The 27543-nt window shown below is 37.9% G+C and overlaps 1 protein-coding gene across 3 annotated transcripts in view; it reads left to right on the top strand.

The window, feature by feature from the left end:
• Positions 1 to 27543, top strand: part of Apool (apolipoprotein O like) — a 67241-nt gene that overhangs the window by 24960 nt on the left and 14738 nt on the right. For 2 of the 3 annotated variants that reach the window (XM_048336032.1, XM_048336031.1), the window contains exons 2-4: positions 15833 to 15937; positions 22350 to 22469; positions 26059 to 26113. In XM_048336032.1, the coding sequence (XP_048191989.1) occupies positions 15833 to 15937; positions 22350 to 22469; positions 26059 to 26113 (280 nt within the window). Of the gene's footprint in view, positions 1 to 15831; positions 15938 to 22349; positions 22470 to 26058; positions 26114 to 27543 lie in introns of all 3 variants that reach the window. The other variant, XM_048336033.1, reaches the window with a different exon arrangement.

The raw sequence follows: 27543 nt of genomic DNA, 5'->3' as shown, positions 1-27543 counted from the left end.
ATTTCACTTAACATCATTTTATGCGTTCATAGGGACATAGCTATTAGGCTCTTTTGATCCTCTGCTGTGACTAGCCTAAACCTGTGCTAATTATTCCCTATGAAGGAGACCATAGAGTCCATGTTTCTTTGGGTCTGGCTCACTTCACTTAGTATAATTTTTTCCAAGTACTTCCATTTCCTTACAAACGGGGCAATGTCATTCTTTCTGGTAGAGGCATAAAATTCCATTGTGAATATGTACCACTTTTTTCTGATCCATTCGTCTGCTGACGGGCATCTGGGTTGGTTCCATAAAAATATGGACAAATTGTGCTGTGGTGAACATTGTTGTGCTGGTGGCTTTAGTGTGTTCTTGTTTGTGGTCTTTTGGGTAGATGCCCAAAAGTGGTGCTGCTGGGTCATAGGGAAGCTCTATGTTTAGCCTTCTGAGGAATCTCCATACCGCTTGCTGGAGTGCCTGAACCACTTTACATTCCCACCAACAATGAAGTAAGGTTCCCTTTTGGCCACATCCCCTCCAACATTTATTATTGTTAGTTTTCTTGATATAGGTCATTCTTACTGGGGTGAGGTGGAATCCCAATGTTGTTTTGATTTGCATTTCTCTTATAGCCAGTGATGTAGAACACTTTTTCATATTTCTCTTGGCCATTCTCATTTCCTCATCAGAGAAGTCTCTTTTTAAGTCTTTAGCCCACTTTTTGAGGCGGCTCTTGGTTCTTTGCGGTTTTCTTTTGGAAGAATATAATTTTTTTAGTTTTGCATGTATTTTAGATATGAGGCCTTTGTCCGTTGTATGGCCAGTAAAGATCTTGTCCCAATCTGTGGGCATTCTGTTTATCTTGCGAGATATGTCCTTTGCCCTGCAGAAGCTCTGCAGTTTGATGCAGTCCTATTTGTCCATCCTTTCTTTGATTTGTCGCATTTCTGGGTTTTTGTTAAGGAAGTTCCGTCCTGTGCCAAGGAGCCCAAGTGTTTTTCCTACTCCTTCCTTTAGTGTTTTCAGGGTATCTGTTTTAATTTCAAGGTCTTTGATCCATTTGGAATTGATTATCATGCAGGGTGATATATAAGGATCTAGTTTTAGTTTGTTGCATGTGTTCAGCCAGTTTTGCCAGCACCATTTGTTAAAGAGGCTGTCTTTCTTCCATCTTGTTTTTTTAGTTCCTTATCAAAGACTAGGTAGGCATACTTCTGTGGCTTCATTTCAGGGTGTTCAATTCTGTTCCATTGGTCTTCAGGCCTGTTCCGGTGCCAATAACAAGCTGTTTTTATTGCTATAGCTTTATAATACTGATTGAAATTGGGTATTGTAATTCCTCCAGCACTGTTCTTTCTATTTAGGATTGTTCTTGCTATTCTGGGTCTTTTATTGTTCCATATAAATTTCTGGATTGCTTCCTCTATTTCATTAAAAATGGTGTTGGGATATTAATGGGTATTGCATTGAATTTGTAGATAGCCTTTGACAATATTGCCATTTTGATTATATTAATCCTCCCAATCCAGGAGCATGGGAGGTTTTTCCATTTCCTTAGTTCTGACTTAATTTTGTTTTTCAATCATTTAAAGTTCTCATCAAAGAGGTCTTTCACGTCTTTGGTTAAGGTTATTCCAAGGTATTTTATGTTTTTTGAGGCTATTGCAAAAGGAGTTGCTTTCCTGTTTTCAGCCTTGGCATTCGTGTCATTAGCATATAGAAATGCCATTGATTTTTGAGGGTTTATTTTATATCCTGCAGCTTTGCCAAAGTTTTGGATCAGGTCTCGTAGCTTGGGGGTAGAGTCTATGGGGTTCTTTAGGTGTAGGATCATGTCAACTGTGAAGAGAGAAAGTTTAACTTCATTTTTTCCTATTTGGATCTCCTTTAATTTTCTTCATGCCTAATTGCTCTGGCTAGGAATTGTAGTACTATTTTGAAGAGAGGGGAGAGAGCGCACATCCCTGTCTTGCTTCTGATTTTAAAGGGAATGGCTTTAGTTTTTCACCATTTAGAATTATACTTGCTGTTGGTTTGTCATAGACTGCCTTTATTATATTCAGGTGTGTTCCCTGGAATCCCAGTTTTTCCAGGGCTTTTAGCATAAATGGGTGCTGGATTTTATCGAATGCCTTTTCTGCATCCGGAGAAATAACCATGTGGTTCTTCATGTTGCTCCAGCTGATGTGGTAGATTACATTAATTGACTTGCATATATTGAACCAACTTTGCATCCCTGGGATGAATCCAGTCTGATCATGGTGTATGATTTTTTTGATGACCTGTTGAAGTCGATTGCCCAGAATTTTGTTGAGAAGTTTTGCATCTATGTTCATCAGGGAAATCGGCCTATAGTTCTCTTTCTGTGATGAGTCCTTGCCTGGTTTTGGGATGAGGGTTATACTGGCTTCATAGAATGTGTCTGGTAGTGAATGTTCTCTTTTAGTTTCATTGAAGAGTTTGAGAAATATTGGTGTGAGTTCTGTTTTGAAGGCCTTGTAGAATTCTGCTGTGAATCTGTCTGGACCTGGGCTTTTCTTGAATGGGAGATCATTTATTGCCATTTCTATATCTATGCTGGATATGGGTCTGTGTAGAAAGTTTAAATCTTCATGGTTGAGTTTGGAGACATGAATTTTTTTAGGAAATCATCCATTTCTTCCAGATTCTCAAATTTGTTGGCATAAAGGTTTGCAAAATAGTCCCTTATTGTGTTCTGAATTTTGGTTGTTTCTGTGGTGATGTTACCTGTTTCACCTCTGATCTTATTTATCTGGGTTTGCTGCTTTCGTTTTTTGGTCAGGTTTGCTAGGCATCTGTCTATCTTGTTGATTTTTTCAAAGAACCAACTCTTTGTTTTGTTGATTCTTTCAGTGGTTGTTTTTTTTTTTTGTCTCTAATTGATTTAATTCTGATTTGATTTTAATTATTTGCTTCTGTCTATTGACTTGGGGTTTGGCTTGTTGTTCTCCTTTGAGGAGATTAAGGTGCTTCCTTAAGTTGTTGAGTTGCTGTTTCTCCAGTTTCTTGATGTATGCACTCAGCGATATAAATTTTCCTCTGAGTACTGCCTTTGCTTTGTTCCAAAGGAGCTGGTACTTTGTGTACTCATCTTGGTTGAATTCCATAAACATTTGAATTTCTGTTCTAATTTCTTCAATGACCCACTGATTGTTCAGCAGTGTGTTGTTTAGTCTACATGTATTGTAGGATTTTCTCCGATGTCTCTTAGAGTTGTGCTCTAATTTTATTCCATTGTGGTCTGAGAGAATTCAGAGAATGATTTTTATACTTCTGAATTTGTACAGATTTTCTTTGTGCCCTAAGATGTGATCTAATTTGGAGAATGTTCCTTGTGCTGCCGAAAAGAATGTGTATTCAGTTGTTGCTAGATGGAATATTCTGTAGATTACGGTTAAGTCTAGTTGGTCTATGCAGTTGTTTATTTCTGTGATTTCTTTATTCAGTTTTTGGTGTGTTCATCTGTCCAGAGGTGATAGTGGAGTGTTAGAAAGTCCCCAACTATCAATGTGTTTGGGTGTATTAGTGTTTATAGAGTCAGTAGTGTTTGTTTGCTGAAGTTGGGTGCTCCTGTATTTGGTGTGTAGATATTTAGGGTGGTTACATCCTCCTGAAGGAGAGATCCCTTTATTAGAATGTAGTAACCTTCTTTGTCTTTTCTTACTTTTTTAATTTGAAATCAATTTTGTCTGATGCTAGGATTGCAACTCCAGCCTGCTTATGGGGGCCATTTGCTTAATAGATTTTATTCCAGCTTTTCACATTTAGAAGATGTTTACTTTTGCAGGATAAGTGTATCTCTTGGGGGCAGCAGAAAGATGGATCTTGATTTTCTTTTTTTGGCCAGTCCTGGGCCTTGGACTCAGGGCCTGAGTACTGCCCCTGGCTTTACTCAAGGCTAGCACTCTGCCCCTTGAGCCGCAGCGCTACTTCTGGCCATTTTCTGTATATGTGGTGCTGGGGAATCGAACCGAGGGCTTCATGGATACGAGGCAAGCACTCTTGCCACTAGGCCATATCCCAAGACCCTGGATCTTGATATTTAATCCAACTTATGAGCCTATGTCGTTTGATTGGACAATTAATTCCATTAATGTTGAGAGTTAGGATTGACAGATGGTCATTTTTCCTTTCACTATATCTATCTTGTTAAAAGCTGTGTCTTGGACTTCCTGGAAGACGGCGGAGGAGCAGCTGAGCCCTAGCTGAGTTCCCTCCGACATCGCAGTTTTCTCACCCCATAGAAACTTTTACTTCTAGAAAGACAGCCAGAGTAAGTTCTAACAGTACAGGGATTCTGGCCACGAAGGAAAAATCAAGTTTACTCGTCTGAAAACACAGATTTGAGCTCCGGGCGGAGTCCTGCCGCGCGACAGTGCCGGCGCCGGCACAGCAACCCGCACTCTGCACGGCAAAAGCACACAGCGTAGACCAGCAAGAAATACTACAGACGGCGGCTGAGCACGGACAACTTGCAATCACAAAGAAAGCGTGAGTACCCCACGAAAGATATTTTCACTTGCGCCCACACAGCAGCTTCTGGTAGGCAGCCCTTTCCCCACCGCCAGAGCAAAGCGCCATCTTTGCCACTGGCATTGTGTCAGACCAGATTGGAACTAAAGTGGGCCTGGGGAAAGCGAGGTCAAAGTAGCCATCTTTGAAAAGGGCAAGAGGAACCGACCAGTAAGAGCCAGCTCCACCCAGGAAAACACCCCCTGCCCTGGCGGGAGGCGAGTCCTGAGCCTCTGCTTAGCCAGAGGTGCCCCGTCCTGCCTGCTGGAATTTCTAAATTTAAGGCGAAAGCTGCGAGCAGCTCCCGGCGGCACGGAAACACCAGACGGGGGAACAAACAGTTCCTGGGACAGCTAAATGTCCCGTCACAGAGGGAGCTCAATTCCCAGCCTAAAACGGAGCTGCATTCCATAGCCACCTCTGCCAAGGAGGCCGTCTCCCCCAGGCAAGCAACTCTCAGCCGGGTAAAACAGGCCAGAGTCGCTGCGCCCTGCTGAGTCCACAGCCTATTCAAAGCCAGGCATCAAAGGCAGCGGCCCCACAGCAGACAGAGGAGCCATGGTTTCTGGGACTGCTCAAGTCCCCATCTACAGAGGACACACAAGGCCTACCTGCAAGCTGTGCGAACCACAGAGACCCAGGATTGCACCAACAGGGGAGAAGGGTCAGAACAGATCCACCCCTTGCAAACTGAAATCAAGTCAAACCAGCCAATCAGTAAAATAGACTGCAGACCATTGCAAGGAAACCAGAGACTGGGGAAAGACCACCCCAACAAGAAGGATTCCATTTTTCTTTACAAACATTTTTAAAACTTTTTTTAAAAAAATTTCTTTTTAATTTTTTCACTTCTGAAATGTCGTTGGTTTTTTTGTTTGTTTGTTTGTTTTCCATTTTTACCAGTTTGTTTTATCAAGTTTTTTGTTTGTTTGTTTGTATGGGTTGTTCTTTTTCTGTTTTTTTTTCTTTTTCTTTTTTTCTTTTTTAAATAATTTTTCTGTTTTGTGCATCTGTCTTCCAGTATTTTTACTTTATTTCTCTCTTTGCGTTCTCTTTCTATAAAAATTACTTTCCTATGAATAACACCCTGAAAACACTGAAGGAAGGAGTAGGAGAAATACTTGGGCTCCTTGGCGCAGGACGGAACTTCCTTAACAAAGACCCAGAAAGGCTACAAATCAAAGAAAGGTTGGACAAATGGGACTGCATCAAACTGCAGAGCTTCTGCACGGCAAAGGACATAGCTCACAAGATGAACAGAAAGCCCACAGACTGGGAGAAGATCTTTACCGGACATTCAACAGACAAAGGCCTCATCTCTAAAATATATGCAGAATTAAAAAAATTAACTTATTCCAAAACAAAACCGAAAAGAACCAATAGCCCCCTCATCAAGTGGGCTAAAGACTTACAAAGAGACTTCTCTGATGAGGAAATGAGAATGGCCAAGAGACATATGAAAAAATGCTCTACATCACTGGCCATAAAAGAATGCAAATCAAAACAACATTGAGATTCCATCTCACCCCAGTAAGAATGTCCTATATCAAGAAAACTAACAATAACAATTGTTGGAGGGGATGTGGCCAAAAGGGAACCCTACTTCATTGTTGGTGGGAATGTAAACTGGTTCAGCCACTCTGGCAAGCAGTATGGAGATTCCTCAGAAGGCTAAATATAGAACTCCCCTATGACCCAGCAGCCCCACTTTTGGGTATCTATCCAAAAGCCCACAAACAAAATCACAGTAATGCCACCAGCACAACAATGTTCATCGCAGCACAATTTGTCATAGCGAGAATCTGGAACCAACCCAGATGCCCCTCCGTAGACGAATGGATCAGGAAAATGTGGTCCATATACACAATGGAATTTTATGCCTCTGTCAGAAAGAATGACATTGCCCCATTTGTAAGGAAATGGAAGGACTTGGAAAAAATTATACTAAGTGAAGTGAGCCAGACCCAAAGAAACATGGACTCTATGGTCTCTCTTATTGGGAATAAATAGTACAGGTTTAGGCAAGTCATAGCAGAGCATCACAAGAGCCCAATAGCTATACCCTTATGAACACATAAGATGATGCTAAGTGAAATGAACTCCATGTTATGGAAACAATTGTTATATCACAGTTGTAACTACTTTCAACGTCCTATGTGTATGTGTAGCTTCTATTATTGATAATGTTCTTTCATCACCTTCCTGTGGTTGTACCTACACTATCTCTGTAATCTTATCTGAGTATATTGGAAACCTTGTATACTGGTATTGGAAGTAGGAAATTGAAAGGGAATACCAAATTTGAGAGACACAGGGTAAAAAAAGACAAATAACTACAAGAGCAATACTTGCAAAACTGTTTGGTATAAGTGAACTGAACACCTCCGGGGGGGGGGGGGAAGGGAAAGGGGGAGGAGGGAGGGGGGTATGAGGGACAAGGTAACAAACAGTATAAGAAATGTATCCAATGCCTAACGTATGAAAATGCAACCTCTTTGTACATCAGTTTGATAATAAAAATTTGAAAAAAAAATAAATAAAAGCTGTGTCTTCCCATTTCTTGATCTAATATTCTGGTTTTCTATTTAGGGTTCATTTCTCTGTCTGTATTGGGATCTTGATTATTTTCCCTGTATAGTACATCTTTGAGGGTTTTCTGTAAAGCTGGTTTGGTGGAGATATATTATTTCAGTTTTTCCTTACTGTGGAAGACTTTTAATTGACCTTCGGCTATGAGTGAAAGTTTAGCTGGGTACAGTATTCTTGTTGGTAATTTTATTTAGGGTTTGATATACCTCATTCCAGGCTCTCCTTGCTTTCATGGTCTCTGCTGAGAAGTCTGGGGTAATTCTGATTGCTTTTCCTTTATATGTGATTGTTTTCTGCTCCCTAACTACTTTAAGGATTCTTTCCTTGAATTCTATTGATCCTTTTTTGATCACAATGTGTCGGTGGGGTCTCCTATTCTGGTCTGGTCGGTTGGGGATTCTAAATGCTTCTTGTATCTGTGTAGGCCTATCCTTCTGGATATTTGGGAAGTTCTCAGCTAATATTCTGTAAAATAGGTTGCCTATTCCATTAACTTATTTCTCCAGGTTTTCCTCAATACCCTTTATCCTTAAATTGGGCTTCCTGATTGTGTCTTGAAGCTCCTGGAGTGATCTGTTTTGTTCACTGGATTGGTTTTGTATTGATTTTTTATCTTTCTCCATAGAATCTAAGGAATCTTTAGCTCCTGAAATTCGATCCTCTGCTTCAGTTAGTCGGGACTGTAGGCTAGCTACTTGATTTCGAATCTCTTTTCCTTCTGACTGGACTTTCCTGACGATTTCCATGTCCTTGCTATACTTATCTCTTAGGTCCTGCATGGACTTCTTTACTTCATTAACTTCCTTAATTTTGTTTTGAGTGCTGTCTGTCAAATCTTTTCGTTTGACTATTTTTTTTTTTTTTTTGGCCAGTCCTGGGCCGTGAACTCAGGGCCTGAGCACTGTCTCTGGCTTCTTTTTGCTCAAGGCTAGCACTCTGCCACTTGAGCCACAGCGCCACTTCTGGCCATTTTCTGTATATGTGGTGCCGGGGAATTGAACCCAGGGCCTCATGCATATGAGGCAAGCACTCTTGCCACTAGGCCATATCCCCAGCCCCTTCGTTTGACTCTTGAAGTTCAATTATCTTTCTATTTGTGGAGGCCATGGAATTCGCCATTAATTTTTGCTTTGCCTCCTCACGCTCTAGAATATTTGACTGAAGAGATTCAACCTTTTCATTTATCATTTTTATCAGTAGACTTTGTAGAGCATTTTGTGGGTTCTCTTCTATGTCTTTGATTGACTGCTCTGCTTCCTGCTTGTTTTGAGTGGGAGATGAGGATCCATTGTTTGCCATCTTTCTTGTGTTTCTTCTGCCCATTTGGATTGGGAATGCCAATTTACAAGCACTTGTGAGCACTGTTTAAGACCCAAAGCAGACCTTACCAAGCACTGTTGTGTAAATCTTAGAGGTTCACTATTATATACAGATACCTTGTTTACCTGTGTATAAAATTAGATTTGGTGTTACCAAAGAATACAATTTTGACATAACAACCAATCCTGAGCCCTGTATTCAGTAGTTACTTATTTACTGTTACAACCCTATGAGCAATTCTTGTTCTTATATTAAGTTCTTTTTTGACTGGCTGTCTTTCTCTATGAACCCCTTTGATTCACTCTGATTGAGCAGTGATACCCTCTATCCAATAACCAGGGGTCAATGGAATCTGGAGGTCCTGGAAGTAAGTCAGGAGGGTAAGTTAGAGGTAGTAAGGAGAATAGAGTAAAATGTATGTCTGGGGGGGTGATGATTTGGTTTAGTTTCAGTGACGTGGAAATGTGCAGAAGAGTAGAATCAGTAGAAACAAGGTTTAAATGGAGTGTTAGCAGAAAAGAGTGGAGGTGTTATTCATAGGAAAGTAAATTTTTAAAGAAAGAGAATGTGAATAGAGAGATAAAGAAAAAATAGTGGAAGACAAATGCATAAAAAAGAGAAAAGTTATTTTAAAAAAAGAAAAGAAAAAAACCTGAAAAATGTATAACCAAAAAGAAAAAGCTTGATAAAACAAACAGGTAAAAATGTAAAACAAAAAACAAATGACGATTCAGAAATGAAAAAAAAAAAAAACGCTTTAAAAATGTTTTGAAAAAAAATGTAGTCTTCCTTGTTTGGGTGGACTTTCTACAGTCTCTGGTTTCCTTGCGATTGTCTGCAGTCTCTTTTGCTGCTTGGCTGGTTTCACTTGCTTCAGTTAGCAGGGGGTGGATCTGTTCTGACCTCCCTCCCCGTTAGTGAATTCCTGGGGCTCTGTGGTTCACACAGCTTGCAGGTAGGCCTTCAGTGTCCACTGTAGATGGACGCATGAACAGTCTTGGGAACCATGGCTCCTTCCGTCTGCTGTGGGGCCGCTGCATTTAATGCCTGGCTTTGAATAGGCTGTGGACTCAGCAGGGTAGGGCGCCTCTGGCCTGGTTTACCTTGTTGAGAGTTGCTTGCCTGGGGGGGGGGGGGTTCCTTCCTCCTGGGCGGGGCGGCCTCCTGGGCAGAGCTGGCTATGGAATTCAGCTCTGTTTCGGGCTGGGAATTGGGCTTCCTCTGTGGTGGGACCGTTTATCTGCCTCAGGAACTGTTTGTTCACCCATCTGGTTGTTCCACTCAGTCGGTAGCTGCTCACCGCTTTTGGTTTTAATTTAGAAATTCCGGTGGGCAGGGGGGGGCACCTCTGTCTGAGTTCACCTGAGTGTGTGAGCCTCAGCCCTGGACGAGCCTCCCGCCTGGGTAGGGATCGTTCTCCTGGGCAGAGCTGGCTCTCACTGGTCAGTCCCTCTTGCCCTTTTCAAAGATGGCCCCTTTGTCCTCACTTTCCCCAGGCCTGCTTTAGTTCCATTCTGGTCTGACCCTATGCCAGTTTCAAAGATGGCGCTTTGCTCTGGCAGTGGAGGAAGGGCTACCTTCAAGGAGCTGCTCTGTGGGCGAGAGTGAGAATGTCTCTCGTGGGGTACTCACGCTTTCTCTGTGATTTCACCCCATTCGTGCTCAGCCTGCGATCCACGTGTGTCTGCCGCTGTCTGGAGGATTTCTCCCTGGTCTCCGTTGAGTGCTTTAGGTGCGCAGAGTGCGGGGCACTTGTGCTGGTGCCGGCACTGGTGTGGCGGCAGTTGCTACCCGGAGCTCAAATCTGTGTTTTCAGGCCAGCAAAATCGATTTTTCCTTCCTGGCCAGAATCCCTGTACTGTTATATCTTACTTGGGCTGCCTTTCTAGGAGTAAAATTTTCCCTGGATTGGGAAAACCACGATGTCAGAGGGAGCTCAGCTAGGGCTCTGCTGCTCCTCAGCTGTCTTCCCAGAACTTTTAGGCTACTGTTCTGGTATGACAGTTTACCTGTTTCCTACTGGACTATGACTAAAAGAAGATGAGTCATATCTTAATCATCTGTGATGCCCCAGTGCCATGAAATTGTACAATGTGTACTTGATGTTTGCTTTCACTTTTTTCTGGTGTTTGTGCAGTTTAAAATGCCTCTCACATATGCTGGAGTGATACCTAGTGTTCTTAAGTGTGAGATAGCTTTGATGTGCCTTATAAAGAAATGTACTTTGATTAATTTCATTTAAGCACGTTAGAATGCAATTGGCTATGAGTTCAATGTTAATGAATCAGTAAGATATATTAAATAAGATGTCTTGAATCAGAAATGAACATGAAACAAGATTATATATTGACTGGTTGATTAAAATGAAACCCATGAATCACAGGAAGCTAACCCTGCATTTTCTCCAGGATCACTGGTGCGCAGTCACATTCTAGAACATAACTATCCCAGATAACGAGAGCCAACTATATTTTTATCATAGAAACACAATTATAGTCTTGTGAGAATGGGAGCGTTACATGATGTATATCTTTTAAGTCTTGCTAATTGTGAATCTCTATATGTCAATTTCTTCTAGAGTCTGTCATCTTTTGGATGAAGTCAGTTTTCCCTCATTGGTTTTAAACAAGTCATTTATAATTTTACAGTTATAAATTATTTTAAGCTAAGGGTTTCCTTTGTGTGAAAGCTAGATCATTTCAATTTAAATGCTGTTCCATTAGTGAAAGCCTTATGAAGCTAAGGTTTTTTAATGTCCCCAGACTCTGGTATCTACAAAAACCGTATCTGAATTTCTAAAGTCAGAGTTTACATTATTTCTATAAAGGGCAGAGAATCTTTGCAAGATGCCTAAGGTTTCTTGTTGTATATTCTGTTTCTTTTGTTTTTTTGTTGGTCTTGTGCCTTGAACTCGGCCTAGGCGCTCTCTCTGAGCTCTTTTGCACAAGGCTAGCGCTCTACCACTTCAAGTCAAGGTGCCACTGCTTTTTTTTGTTTTGTTTTGTTTATTTTGTTGGGTTTTTTTTTTGAGTAATTAATTGGAGATGAGAGTCTCATGGGGACTTTTCTTCCCAGGCTGGCTTTGAACTGCTATCCTCACATCTCAGCTTTCTGAGTAGCTAGGACTATAGGTGTGAGCCCACTGGCGCCTGGATAAATGTGTTTTTAAAACAATTTTAGTTCAGGATCCAGTCCGGAGTTAACTCAGTGCTATAATCTGCCAACCTGGGTTCTGTGTTGGAGTTGGTGCATTAGCTATTGCTCTTTACGTAGTAATGCCTACTTGGCTGTTGAAACCTGGAATTGAAAAGGCCTTGCCTTTGTCTCTGATTTTCATTTTTATTGGAATTTTAATTATAGCTTTTATGAGATACAGTGTTATATCATACATGTAAAAATTTTTAATGGAAACTAAAGGTAATGGCTTCTTTTGTTAGAAATCTTAACTTTTTTTTGTTGTTTACAGAAAATAAGAATGATGAGTTTCTGTGTTTATTATAGTTCTCACTAGAGCCTGATTACCACCAAATATATGTGAGAAGAAAAACAGGGAATAAGCCCAGGCACTTAACTTCTGTTCTCAGAAATCAGAAGGAATAGAAAGTTTTAATTAATTGCCTATTTACTAAGCATAGACCAGTTTATATAGCTCCTTATCTATTCCTCATGATAATCATAAACAGAAAAGCATGAACATTTTTTCAGATACATAAGCCTAAGACCTAATTAAAACAGTACTGCTTAGTAGAATTTTCTGTAATTATGGAATTATTTTGTAGCTAACTATTCTGTTATTGCTGTTGAGAAAGTGGAGCAGGGGTAATGTAACTAAATTTTTATTTAACTCTAATTAAATTTAGTTTCAGTTTAAACAAGTACATGTGACTAGTGACCACCATACCAAACAGCCTAACTCTGACAGCTTAAGCAACGTACCTACGTTTAGTTAATAATTTTATAACTGTGTTTGAAAACCAGGTATGTGGGGCTGGGAATATGGCCTAGTGGCAAGAGTACTTGCCTCCCATACATGAAGCCCTGGGTTTGATTCCCCAGCACCACATATATAGAAAATGGCCAGAAGTGGCGCTGTGGCTCAAGTGGCAGAGTGCTAGCCTTGAGCACAAAGAAGCCAGGGACAGTGCTCAGGTCCTGAGTCCAAGCCCATGATTGGCCAGTTCCTAAGCTCATATTTTTTCCCCATCATACCACATTGCCCTATCAGTAAAAGTCAAAGTGTCTGGGAAAATAAAAAGAATGGGGAGAGACTAACCCTACTGAATGTATGAGGAGAATGTGAGATTATAGAAAAATTGTTTAGACATTAGCATATTTCAATAGTGTTTTTCTAGGGCTGGACGTGAGGATCAGCAGTATACCAGCCTAGCAAATGTGAAATCTGGACTTTAAACCCCAAATAATGCAAAAAAAAAGTTTCCTTATTCCATTTATACACACTAAGTATTTTGACTTTGTATGTAGCCCCTTCTTACTCTTCTGTCTACATAACCTCCCACTAGTATGTACACCCAGGCAAGACCATGCTCCAACTTCCTGTTATTCATTTTCATTAAAGGCTTTTACCATGATCTTTCACATGTGCATATACTATACTTCAGTATATCCTTACATATATGTTTATATTTTAGGTATAGCATGTGGCCTATGAACTGGCTTTGCATAATATGGTTTTATTCAGGTCCATCCATTCTGCTGCAAATGACACAATTTCATCTTTATGGCCTAGGAAGTACAGCATTTCTTCATGTGTTAGTTGCCCATTTATACTTCTTCTTCCAAGAAGTTTTTGTTCACTTAAGTTGTCTATTAATTGAATTATTGTTTCATTGGAAGTTTCATTTTTTAAGTTGTTTGTATATTCCAGTTATTAAACTCTTGTCAGATGTATAACTGACAAAGATTTGTAGGCTCTTTGCTGTGCTTTTTAGCTTGATATAATCTTATTTGTTAATCCTTCCTCTTATTTGCTAAGCCACTGAAGTTCCATTCAGGAAGTTCTTGCTAATGCAAATGATTTCTGTTGTTTTTGTCTATTAGTTCTTATAGTAAATTTAATGTTTCAGGTCTTACATTTAGATCCTTGATCTACTCTGAATTAATACTAGCATAGAGTAAAAGATAGGGGTCTAGTTTGTCTTGTGTATGTGGATGTCTAGTTTATCTAGCACCATTTGATGAAGAGGCTCTTTTCTCCAATTTGTTTTGTGTTCCTTTATAAAAATTCATACAGCTAAAAAAAATTCATACAGCTATTGCTGTGTGGAATTGTTTCTCAGTGTTCTAATCTGTTGCATTGTTGTTTAGGTGTGTTTTAGCACTAGTATAATGTTTTTGTTACTATGTGTCTATAGTATAATTTGAAGTCTGGTATTGTAATAATTTCAGCATTGCTTTTTTTGCTCCATTGCTTTGGCTATTTGGAATCTTTTGTGCTTTCATATTAATTTTGTCATTGATTTTTTTTGTGAAGAAGGACACTTGTGGTATGTTTTTCAAATTATTAATTCTACTAATCCATTAACATGGGAGGTATTTCCATCTTCTAATGTCTTCTTTGATTTCCTTCTTAAAGGTTTTATAATTTTCCTTGTAGAGATTTTCCCTCTTGGTTAAATTTATTCCTAAGTATTTTATTCTGAGGCTCTCTGGGGGGTGAGGAGAGAGAGAGAGAGAGAGAGAGAGAGAGAGAGAGAGAGAGAATATTAACTCTAAGCAGTCACTGAAGCGTTTCTAGATAGAACAGGAGTTACTCAAGTAGCATAGCTAGAGCATTTGTTCCCATGACCAAATCACTGGGTGCCGGTGGCTCAGGCCTGTAATCCTAGCTATTCAGAAGGCTGAGATCTGAGGATTGTAGTGCAAAGCCAATTTGCACAGGAAAACCTTTGAGCCTCTTATCTCCAATTAACTACCAGAAAAAAATGGAAGTGCAATGTGGCTCAAGTGGTAGAGCACTAGTCTCGAGCTGAAGAGCTCAGGGACAGTGCCCAGGCACAGAGTTCAAGCCCCATGACTGACCAAAAAAAAAATGACCAAATCATGATGAATACTTCTTCCTGGGTCCTGGAAGGTGATCCATGTCCCAGGAATGCCTGCTATGGTTTTCCCATGGCAAGTTTTTTTTTTTTTTTTTCCTTTTCCATCTAGACTGATAGTTTAATGTTTCTTTTAGAGCATATGGAGCAAATAGGGTTCAAACTCTGAGCTCAGTTGAGACCTTCCTATATATTTCATTTGTCTTGGGATAAAGAGCTAGACCCCCAAAAGAGTTGTGTCTAGCAGCTTTCTGCCTGCTTTCCTTTTTGTCTTGAGTGATGGACGCAGATGTCTTGGTGTTGCTTCACCTATTCACAGGCTATTTGTGAAACCTTCGATGAAGATTCTGTGAAGTTTTCTCAGGAATCAGATGTATCTGTGTGCTTCCCTGGGATAGGTTGAACAGTGGTCCTCAGGGAGTAGCACTGCCTGTAGGCAAGTTCAGTCACTTGTTAGTATGGATCTGGGCAAGAGGGGTCTTTGCCTAAATAGCTGCAAGATTTCTTAGGAAGACAGAACGTTTACCTCTTCCTACTGGGTAGGCCTATGCAACAACTGTCAGGGTTGAAACCATATGGACTCACAGACCTGCTCCCCTGTCAACATTCCCTCCCCACAGGGCAGTGGAAACAAGAGTGAGTCAGAAGCTGACTGGTGGCCCAGGCAAAGTTTGCCTACCGGCACCCAGTCCTCTATGCTGGTATTTTTATTCAGTGACTCTTGCCAGAAGCAATGAATGAATAAACAAACATATTTAATTACTTCTTTTTATACCAGTTCTGTGGCTTGAACTCAGAGCTAGGGCATCGTCCCTAGTATTTTTGTTGTTGTTGTTTTTGGTCAAGGCTAGAACTCTACCACTGGAGTCACAGTTACACTTCCTGAATTTTTGGTTACAGGCTAGTTTTCAAATCACAATCCTCAAATCTAAGCTTTCTGAGAAGCTAGGATTATAGGTATGAGCCAGTGGTGCCCAGATCTGGATAGGTAAGAGCAAATTCAAGGCTCAATTTTGCCTCCCTGTTTCAATATTATTCCAATTTCTGTATTCTGTACTACCTATCTCTTATTGTAACCAGAAACCTCTAATTATGCCATTGGTTCATGACACACTAGGAAAGTACTGTCTGTCATCTTGACCCTCCAAAATAGACTATTAGCAATCAGAAAAAAATTGTAGTCTTGTCATCCAGTAGAAGAGAATTTTCAGACCTATAGTTTAAAGTGTGTGAAGTATTTCATATTGCACACGTTTTTAATTATTTAAAGGAAAGTATTTTCCTAAGATACATCCAGAATTTACCAGGAAATGAAAAGGTTTTTCACAGTCTTTTTCATGTATTTTTCTCAGATGGGAAAGCTCTCAAACATGCCTGTAGGTCTGCTATATGCATCTATAAGTGTATATGCATCTAAAGAAGAGGAATCCAAAAAGCAGCTAATAAGACCAGAACAGGTAATTTGCCTACAAATTTTGTCAATCTTGTTTTGCATACTGTAAAGATAATGTAAAAGCTATGCAGTGGGTTTCTTTTCAAGTTACCTCTATCCAAAATATATTTTAAATCTTATGTATGTTTTATAAGTGGAAAGAAATACTTATGTTATCTCAAAATAAGTTGTATATCTGACACAAACATTTAGTCCATTTCTAATTTCAACTAAAATAATTGATTATTTTTCTTCATGAAGAGTTAATGAGTACTACAAAATCTTAGAACTTCTAGTCTGGTTTCTTTCCCTCCCTCCCTCCCTCCCTCCTTCCCTCTCTCCCTCCCCCTCTCTCTCTTTCTTTCTCTTTCTTTCTTTCTTTCTTTCTCTCTCTTTCTCTCTCTCTTTCTCTCTTTCTTTTCTTTCTTTCTTTCTTTCTTTCTTTCTTTCTTTCTTTCTTTCTTTCTCTTTCTCTTTCTCTCTTTCTCTCTTCTCTCTCTTCTCTTTTCTTTTTTGGCCTGGACCACACCTTGAACTCAGATCCTTGATCTCCTGCTTGGCTTTTTGTTCTTACCTGGTACTCTACTACTTGAACCACAGCAATTTTGTTGGTTAATTGTAAGTAGATTCTCACAGAATGTTCTGTCTAGCCTGGCTTCAAACCAAAATCCTCAGATCTCAACCTCCTGACTAGTGAGGATTATAAGTGTTTGCCACCTGTGCACAGCAGTCTGTTTCCTTTTTAAGATTTCTTAAAATTAATTTATTTTTATTATCTTTAAGTAGTTGCACAAATGAGTTGCAATTTAAGAAAGCAGTTTATGAATATCAATGTCACACCTTTCAACATTCTAACCCATCCCTCCCCTGCCTACCCTTTTCCTCATTCTTATTCATTTTGTAGAATATACAATGGCTTTCTCGACTGTATACTACCACTCTTCACCTCTTCATTTGTCCACCTCTTTCCCTATCACTCCACACCACCCATTTATTTTTAGTTATTTTTATTATTATTTTTTTTGCCAGTCCTGGGTTTGGACTCAGGGCCTGAGCACCGTCTCTGGCTTCTTTATGCTCAAGGCTAGCACTCTGACACTTGAGCCATAGCGCCACTTCTGGCCATTTTCTATATATGTGGTGCTGGGGAATCGAACCCAGGGCTTCATGTATACAAGGCGAGCACTTTTGCCACTAGGCCATATTCCCAGCCCCACTCCACCCATTTTGATTACTTGCTTTCTGGTGTGTTATTTTGCCAAACTTTTAGTAGTCTGATTTCTTTCTTGAAAGATATATACAGACACAGCAAACATTAGGAAGCCTCAGTCTCAGAAAACCATTAAGATTGTAGTTTTAGAAGTGTCCTTAAATGTTTTCTGGTTCACCTTTCTATATATACAACTGTAAACCTCCTTATAGCAGGCACACCCAATGACTGATTTTCCATGTGTGTAAAGTAGTATAAAGGAACCTAAGAAGCCCACTTCATTTTATGAAAGCTATCAATAAACTTGAGGATGTTTTAGTGACACATACAAATGTAACTTATAGTATATTCTCCCTATTGATGTTACATTTCTGTTATTGATATTATAAAGAAATATTCTCATTTCACTTCAAAAAATATAGCCCTTGCAATTACAGTTATACTTCAAGCATCCTGGATAAACATATTAGTTCTTTTAGTCATTTCTCATGTGAAGTAGTGGGTTTCTTCACTGTTCTTTTCACTTTGTGCCATACAAGTTCAGAATACTGCTTGTTAGAGTCAGAATCTTTTTCTTGTTCTATGTAAATTTTTATTAATGCTGCCTAAGACCATACTGGTTTTGTTTTTGTTTTTGTTTTGTGCCAGTCCTGGAGATTGAAATCAAGGCCTGGATGGTATCTACATCTTTTGTGCTCAAGGCTGGCACTCTACCACTTAAGCCAGAGCTCTAATCCTGGATTTTTGGTGATTAGTTGGAGATAAGAGTCTCAAGACTTTACTGACTGGGCTGGCTTTGAACAGTGCCTAGTGATCATACTATTTAAAATTTTTTTTTCATTATTGTCAATGCAAAGTCATACTATGTTTATTTTAGTGCTCAGTGTAAACTATGCTCATTATCAGCTTTTGTCCATGACAAAGAGCCTGAAGTTTTCCAAAATGTGGTAAACCCGTTAGTCTGTGTCTTTTGCTAGTCTCTACTTACTCATTTGGACTCGCTGGCCGTAGTCACTGGCATAATTACACTTGTTTAAATTTCACCTTTTTTTGCCAGGTTATTGAGCTGTAACTGTGATTACTGATTCTTGTCACCATTGTTCTTTCATCCTTAAATCATACTGATAGTGACATATTTTTCTTTAAAATTTTTTTTAATCTGTTTTGTTTTTTTGTTGCCAGTCCTGGGGCATGGACTCAGGTCCTGAGCACTGTCCCTGGCTTCTTTTTGCTCAAGGCCAGTACTCTACCTCTTGAACCACAGCTCCACTTCTGGCTCTTTTATATATATGTGGTGCTGAGGAATCTAACCCAGGGCTTAATGTATATGAGGTGAGCACTTTACCACTAGGCCATATTCCCAGCCCCATAGTCTTCTTTAAGATAGGCTTGTGTCTAAATTCTGAGTCAACCATTAAGTCATTTGAAGTTTTTGGTCAGAATTCTTTTTGGTCATCTGTGGGGCTTGAACTCAGGGCCGGGGCACTGTCTCTGAGCTCTTTGTTTGCTCAAGTCTAGCACTCCACCACTTTGAGTCACAGTGCCACTTTCAGTTTTTAAGTGGTTGATTGGAGATAAGAGTCTCCTGGAGACCTTTCTGCCCAGGCTGGGTCCAACCTCTATCCTCAGAGCTCAACCTCCTGTGTAGGTAGTCAGAATGTTTTCTTTGCAAAATAAATCTGTTGTTATTTTTATTTTTATGAACACAAGGAAACTATTAATTTAATTTATTTTTAAATGTGTTGTAAAGGTGTTAAGAGCAACATAAGTATTCTGCTGTATAAATGTACTACCATCAAATAAAAAATAATACATTTTTCAAAATTTCAAATAATTCATTGTTTTGTATTTAAAATTAAACCATTTCATGCTATTTTAAATGTATATACAAATATAAATCCTTCTATACATCTGTAGTTGTTTCCCTAGGATGAATTTATGGGTCAGAAGGTACAAAAAAACTGACATATTGACACATTAACATGAAAAGTGGTAATATACATACATTCAGCAGTAACAACAAAATAATCACTTCCCAATCTGTATGAGGCACCACTCTAAATGATGAATGTTTTTAGTCATTTTCATTAGCAACCTACAATAGGTTGACTTGTTGACATACTTGTTTACTCTCTGTGCTCTTTCTTCGTATTAATCTTAGGTGTTTTTTAAGCCTACCTGTACACTTTTGTAAGTGGGTAGCTTGAAATGTAAGTAAAGAAATAACTGGCATTTCGCCTAATAGCTAAATTTACATATTTCAGAATTGTAAAGTAAATTAGAATCTATTTTCTGTAATATGGAATATACCATATTCCTTGTTATTTATTGCATTCCCCAGTACATTTTTAAAGGACTTAATTGGATTACTTATACCAAGCTGGTTGCCAATCAACTACATGCTAGGGACTATTTATAAGTCAGGATCCAAATGGAGGAATTTATGAAGAGATGAAAATGTGATTTACTTGTAGCATTTTCAAGTACTTTATGGTACAAGGTGAGCTATCCTTGTTTAAATCTGTTTGTATAATACCACCTTTACTTAATGAAAAAACCAGAACACTTAATGAAAAAGGTGTTATGGTTTATTTGAATCTTTTAGTAAGCCTGTAGCTAACCACAAAATCCTTTTCTTAGTTCAGCTCATCTTATTAAACATCATTATAGAAAATGTCAATAAGCTTCTGTCTTATTAAGTGCCAGCTAGTGAACATAATTAAATCTTCCTTTGAGGAAATTCTGCAAGGCCATGGGTAACCATTTGTAAACTGTGAAATTTACAGTATTCAGGTCCATATAATGACTGGTACTTGGACTGCTTATATGAAACATCCGTACATATCCCTAGTTGCCTTCTTAAATTTTTCAATGACATGGATTTGACTTTTTTTGTCTTGTATCAAGAAGTACCTGAGAAAAAATATTGATTTAACAGTTCTAGTTACCTTGGTTCAATTTAATTCTAAATGGGGCCTTTATACCTAATGAACGTATAATTTGTAAGTAGACAGATTGTATTTATATAGTAAGTGGCATTTAGGTTAAAAGCCTCCAATCCCTATTGAGAATGTTCTTCTGTCAGTGGAGACTATAGTAACATTCCATGTGTTGGTTCTTAAAATTTTTACAGGAGAATTGATGTTGTTTCATGATAAATAACTATGCTTGAATGTCCATACCCTCTAAAGAAAATAGTTTAAAGCATCGGTTCTTAACCTTTCTGACCTCTTTGGGAATCTGATAAAGCTTTAGATACCCTTCTTAAAAATGTATTTGAAAATTTTTGTTTATAGTAGACCACAGATAAAGAACATCTTTTTAAAAAACTGGTAATGTAATGTATAGTGGGAGCACAAATTCAAAATCAGCAGATTTGAATGGGAAGAAAGAATAAAAACATATAAGAAGCTGAACATTGTGGCACACACCTTTAATCCCAGCACATAAGCTGAGACAGGAGGATCACTAAGGGCTGGGAGTGTGGCTTAGTGGTAGAGCACTTGCTTAGCAGACACAAGGCCCCGTGCTACAATTAAGAAAAACATTTAATGATGAAGCTTGAAATGGAGATAAAGAATGGAAACACTGAGGAAATAATGGACAAGCATATAAATAAATAATTTAGCTCAGTGTGTCCTCATGTAGGCTGTCTTTTTAGGAGAGAAAACTTCATTACCTACCAGACATGATGTGTTTTTTTTTTTCCTGTGTGTATCACTTTCAATATAGAATATGAATGTATGGCTATTCCTAATTACATTGAGGTGCCAAATTGGTGAATTTATATCCAAGTATTAATCCTAAATGAGAATCATTATCTAAGGAAGTAAATATATAACCAAACAAAATGAGAAGCATGCAACTGGAAAAGTTTTACCAAACTGATACTGTCTTATATTTATTTTTAACTTAATTTTTTTTAAACAGGGGGATATATTTTATGTATTTACTTTGCACAACACAATGTTTTCATGTGTATATATACATTGTAGACTAAATCAAGGTAAAGTAATCATTACCTCATGATGCTGTAAACACTTTGCATCTAATGTCTTAGTACTTTTCAAGAATACAGTATATATTTTTTATATTTATGTCAGTATTGGAGCTTGAACTCAGGGCCCAGGCACTATCCCTTACCTTCTTTGCTCAAGGCTTGCACTCTACCATTTGAACCACAGCTCCATTTCCAGCTTTTTGTTGGTTAATTGGTGACAACATAAATTCCTACCTTGGCTGGTTTTGAACCATAATTCTCAGATCTTAGCCTCCTGAGTAGCTAGGATTATAGTTGTGCGTCCCCAGTGCCCATCTTAAAATACAAGCTTAACTGTTAACTTGATTCTTCTCAAATATGCCTTTATCAAAAATAGGAGGATACTGTACCCTGAGCATAACAAAAAGGAAAAAATGCTTAAGTAAATGAGGCTACCTGTTTAGTTTTTCATAATTCTTTTGTGTTTTTCTTAGACTATAGTCAAAAATATTTATTCGATATGTGAAAAGTACAAATAACAATAGTAACACAATGAAAAACAAACAGTCATCTTTTCAAGTGTAAAGAAAAACAGAACAAAATTTCTTGTGTTCCCAGTCTAATCCATTCCGGGATAACCACTATTCTAAGTTATTATTTCATTTTTTACTTTATGATTTTATCCTGTTTATGTTGCTAAGCAACCTGGGAGTTTTGGCTTTATATACTTGAATTGTTTGTTGATGAAAACATACATGTACGCAATTTTCTGTGTTTTACCTTCTTTGCTTAACCTATATTCCAGAAATTCACCCATGTTTTCCCAAGAAATTCACCAATATTTTTCCATGGCTATAATTTTCATATTTCCCCTAATTCATAATACACCGCTTCATGAATATAACCCAGTTTAATTATCCTTTGTACTGTTGGCACACATTTGAGTTGTTTCTTGATTTTTTAAATTGAAATTTCCCTGAATTTTATTCTATATATCTTTAGATATACAAGTATGATGGGTAAGATAGGTAAGATTAAAACTACTGGATCACACTATATGTGACATCATTTGTTTTATGGTTTCTTAATAGTATTTCTAATCCATCCACTACATCTTCTTCCAATTTAAGATTTTATCAGCACTTTTATTCATTCTTAGGAGGTAGGCTGATGGTAATCCGGTACTGCCAAACTGCTGGAAAAGACAGTCTGTTCGGTAATTTTGACATGAATTTTTCTTGCCTCTAGCTCCCCATATATTCTACACCACCTCTTCAGTCTAAATATGTTCATGAACAGCCTGGTTATTTACAAATGGGCTTTGCATCCATCCGCACTAGAACACTTTCTTATATTGGCTGGTGCAAGGTAAGTCTTTTATTTGTTTTTCTTTTATGCTTCATTTTTAAAGTATCTTTAAATAGTAGTGCAAAGTGGTTTCAGTTCAACATGTCCACTTATGAGTACAATGCATCTTGATTGATGGCAATTCATCAGATATTTCTTATTAATTTTTCCAGTTATCCATTTATTGATTTTTTTAAATATACCCATAAACTTAATAGCTTGAAAGAGCAGTGATTAGATTATGTCTCTCTACACTTGCATTAGAAATCTGAGCAGAGTTCAGACAGGTGATTCTGCTTCGTGTAATATTAACAAGATATACTCCATGTTATACCCCTGGGAAGATGGTTCATTTAAGTCCAGTGAAGCTTTATTTGCTTTTCCAGAGCCTTGTCAAGGATGACTGGAAGGCTGGACCCAGACGGATCTATTGACTAAAATATCCACACATGATCTCACATAGTGGCCTCAAGGTAGATAAAATACACATGCCGTTCAAGGCTCTTAAAAAAAAATCAGTGCTTAAGAAGTCCTGGGTGTAGTATTTGCCAAGCTTCTCATCCATCTTGAAATGTTAAATTAAGTCACTTGTATAGCATTTTTATTGAAAACCAAGTCCCTAAAATCAACCTGGTTTTAAGGAAAGGGGGATTAGATGTTACCTTTCAGTAGGAGCAAAGAATCGGTAGTGGTGGTTAACTGCATAATGTGGTTTAGCGAGTTTTTATGTCACTTAGCATGTACAAATCACTTTTTGTCCTCTACATAAAGTTTTGACATAACATGGACATTATTTCTTATTTTGCTGAAGAAAATATTGTCCACTTCTTGGGGTTAGCTTAGAAGACCATTTTATTTTTTTTCAAATTTTTATTATCAAACTGATGTACAGAGAGGTTACAGTTTCATACGTTAGGCATTGGATACATTTCTTGTACTGTTTGTACCTCGTCCCTCATTCCCCCTCCCTCCTCCCCCTTTCCCTTTCCCCCCATGAGGTGTTCAGTTCACTTATACCAAACAGTTTTGCAAGTATTGCTTTTGTAGTTGTTTGTCTTTTTTTACCCTGTGTCTCTCAATTTTGGTATTCCCTTTCAATGAACACATAAGATAATGCTAAGTGAAATGAACTCCATGTTATGGAAACGATTGTTATATCACAGTTGTGACTACTTTCAACGTCCCATGTGTATCTGTAGCTTCTATTATTGATGATGTTCTTGTATCACCTTTCTGTGGTTGTACCTACACTATCTCTGTAATCTTATCTGAGTATATTGGAAACCGTGTATACTGGTATTAGAACTAGAAGACGATTTTAATTACAAACAACTTTTGAGCAAATTAGAACCAACCAGGCTATTGACCTTCAGTCAGCAGTGTGTAGCTGCAAAGGCATAGGAGTAAGCTGCTAGCACACTGATGTTTCCTTATCATCACCTAAGCATATGTGTGTCAGCATATATTCTAATGCATCTTAATAATATCAATAGCAGTGTTTTTATAAGTGTAATGACCCAATGTCCACCCCCCCCCCATACAGGCTTGACCAAATACAGGCTTGTGAACCCTAATCCAATCATATTTAAAAGAAAATTCTAAGGAGTTTATGAAAAATAATATCTGTAGGTAAAAGCAGCAAACCAATGAAATCTGGTCATTCTGGATGATATTTTGAACATCTGATGAATACATTGTGTTATTTTTTTAAATTCATGATTGTCATGCAATTCTAATAGTACTGGCTGTTCTACACACTCCCTTAATGGTTTGATCTCTGAGGGAAATATCCTAACTAATTATGGTCTGAATCATGCTCCCCACTAGATGATTCAGATTTAAGTCTCTGGAGACCTAATTTTCAGTTGTGTTCTCAGATGTGTCTTCAGGGAAGTCATTGTTCCTGAGAGATCTTTAAATTGCTATTGTATCTGTCACCTAATTTAAGACTGAAAGAACATTTTCTTCTGTTAATATCCTGAAACAAAAAGGTTGAGGGGCACTTTCAGATGCATTTCAGCTTCAGTGTAAACAACATTTCCTCTCTAATTTCCTTTAAAAACATAATCTATTCCTTAAAAATATGTCAGCCTTAAATCACATTCTACCTGAAACCTAGACTCCAGTCTCTTGATACTTAGATAACAGTGCCCCCTGGTGGTAAAAATGAATTCCTAACTGAAGCTAAGGAATTTTCCCCCAAATTAGTTTCCTTCCTAATGGTTAAATGATTCCCAATCAAGAGACAATGGGTATTTTAATTCCAAAATAGAAATTTTTCAAGATAATCCCTCAAAATAAATACATAATGGTAGTTAAGTTCTGTGCTAGTTTGTGCAGCTTTAAACCAAGGAAAAGTTTCTGCATCTCCACTCATTAAACTGAGACAAAATTACTAAACCAAGAAATCTTAATAGCAATATTATTTCTTTGCCATATAGTATAATGATTTCTATTTTATGCTTTAAAAATCTGTTTTAAAAAATATTATTGTAGTGGTAATATACAGAGGGGTTACAGTTAAAGTAAGTCAGGTAAATAAGTATATTGATTTTCAAATAGTGTCACCACTTCCCTTGTTTTCTCCCAGTTCCCCCCACCCCGACTCTCCTTTCCCACAAGTTGTGTAGTTCATTTTCAATATTGTGTCTAGTGAGTATCACTGCTGAATTAGTTCTCCCTTTGTGCTACCGTTTCTTTACCCTTTATCCAGTCCAAAACAGATAAACTCGCATACAAGACAAAAGGTATAGAAAGCAAAAATAGCGACAAAAGAGTAAAAAGAAAAAGCAAAAAAAAATGTTTAATAGCAGCTAGTTCAGAGGAGATCATATGTTTGGATTGTATTTGTATTTCCTTGTTCATACCACAGAATATAGCATGATGATGAGTGAGTCATTTTGTGACATCATTTTTTTTTCTGATGTGACATAATACCTGTTGCTCAATAAATATAAGTATCTTGGGTTAAAGCAAATTGGTTACAAACAGGTAAATGGAAATATTTGCTTTAAATTTTTAATCACTCTAGTAGATTAATACAATCTTGATTTATGTTCCTATTTTAAAGCAAGAAGGCTACTGGTCTGTATAGGATGATTTCTACCCTGAGATAAATGTCTTATTCTGGTTTTTTTTTCTCAACCTGATTACACACTAAGACATTAGGAGAAAGTAAACTTTTTCTGTTTTTTCTCGAAAAATCATTATGTTATTGCTATTGTATGTTTATTAATCCCGTGATGCTTCTGTACTGATATATACCTCCCTTCACAGTTTATTTAAAATTCCAATCCTTCTTCTAGGCTATTCTAAAAATGAGATGATAAATCTTTATGTTTTTTCAATATCCTTTCTGTGAGCCACTTTGGTTACTTTATAGTGATTACCCACTTATATGAGGAAAACAGTAAACAAGTATTACTCATGTTAAGTGGAATGAAAAGCAAGAAATGAAGGGAAGCCAAGTTAAGCTAGTAGTGAATAAATGTTACTTAGATTGGAGTATAATGCTAAGTCTACTTTTTAATACAATCTCGGAGTAAAATGCTCACAGCTTCAAAACACAGATATCATTTTTCTCCACATTTCCCCTTTTCTTTCTGCTTAGGGTGTTTATGTCTTCATGAAAAATGGAATAATGGATACAGTACAATTTGGGAAAGGTAGGTGAATGAACCATCCATAATTTAAAATGCTCCATTATGTTTTAAAGTTGCAATTCTTGAGTGTTAGAAAAATAAGCATGGTCTGTTATTCATTACCATGCTTTTTTCTAAAAACAACAACTACTTTCTAGTTTATTGATAGTAATAACAAAGCAATTATTATCTACTATTTATTTTTCAATTATTGTATGTTAAGACATTGTGCAGGGTACTTTATGTAATTTATATCACTTAATTTTATCATTATTCTGTGACCATAGCTATCATAATTACGGCATTTCCATCCTAGAGATGTGGAAACTGAGGACTGGAAAGGTTAAGTAGATTACCAATATTATCACTAGTAAGTGCCAGTGCCTAGTTCAAACTGAGATATCTTCACTGTTACTAAGCATTTTGATTAGTTATTTTCTATTAAAATAACATTGTGTTTGCTACCAGTGATAGCCAGACTTCTCAGAAATGATATAATAAACAGTCACCTCAGAATGCTTACAGTTTTCTAGTTTGTTATAGATGTTTGGCATCTGCTATATCTTCTAATATGCTAAATCTACACTACTTGTCAAAATAAATATGTAGGTAAGACATAAAGACCAATGAAAATTTCTTTTGTGTATACTGGACCTGGGCCTTGAACTCAGGGCATGGTCACTGTCCCTAAGCTTCTTTGCTTAGGCTATCTATCATTCTACCCCTTGAGCCGCAGCTCCACTTCTAGTTTTTTTGGTAGTTAATTGGAGATGAATCTCTCATGCTTTCCTGCCTAGAGTGGCTTTGAGCCACAGTCCTCAGATCTCAGCCTCTTAAGTAGCTAGAATTGTAGGCATAAGCCACCAACATCCAGCTCAGTGAAAACTTTTAAATATTTTCATGAAGTTGTTAGCCTGTATATGAATCATTGTGTAATGTATTAAAAAGTAATTCAATACAATATCTCTCATTAGTCTTTCTTAAATTTATTTTCTTTCTGTAGTTGTACAAAGAGGCTTTTTTTTGCCAGTCCTGGGGCTTGAACTCAGGGCCTGAGCACTGTCCCTGGCTTCTTCTTTGCTCAAGGCTAGCAGTCTACCACTTGAGCCACAGTGCCACTTCTGTTTTTTTCTGTTTATGTGTTGTTGAGGAATTGAACCCAGGGCTTCATGCATGCAAGGCAAGCTCTCTACCACTAAGCAAATTTCCCAGCCCCAAGAGGGTTTTTTTGAGACAAGGAAGGTCTCATGTAACCCAGGCTGGCCTCAACCCATGGTTTTCTTTAGCCTCTTGAATCCTGGCAATTACAGGTGGACACTGCCACATCTGCCTATCCCTCATCAATATTTAGGACAAGGAGTAAATATATAAGTACTCTTAGATAATAATTATAGAAGATGCATTTGGGGAATCAGAAACAATCTAGATACACAAAAAGGAAAATATCTGGATTT

Source organism: Perognathus longimembris, chromosome 28 (assembly GCF_023159225.1).
Source record: "Perognathus longimembris pacificus isolate PPM17 chromosome 28, ASM2315922v1, whole genome shotgun sequence".
NCBI lineage: Eukaryota > Metazoa > Chordata > Mammalia > Rodentia > Heteromyidae > Perognathus > Perognathus longimembris.
Note: the sequence above shows the minus strand (reverse complement) of the source record. Positions and strands in the feature narration are given on the sequence as shown.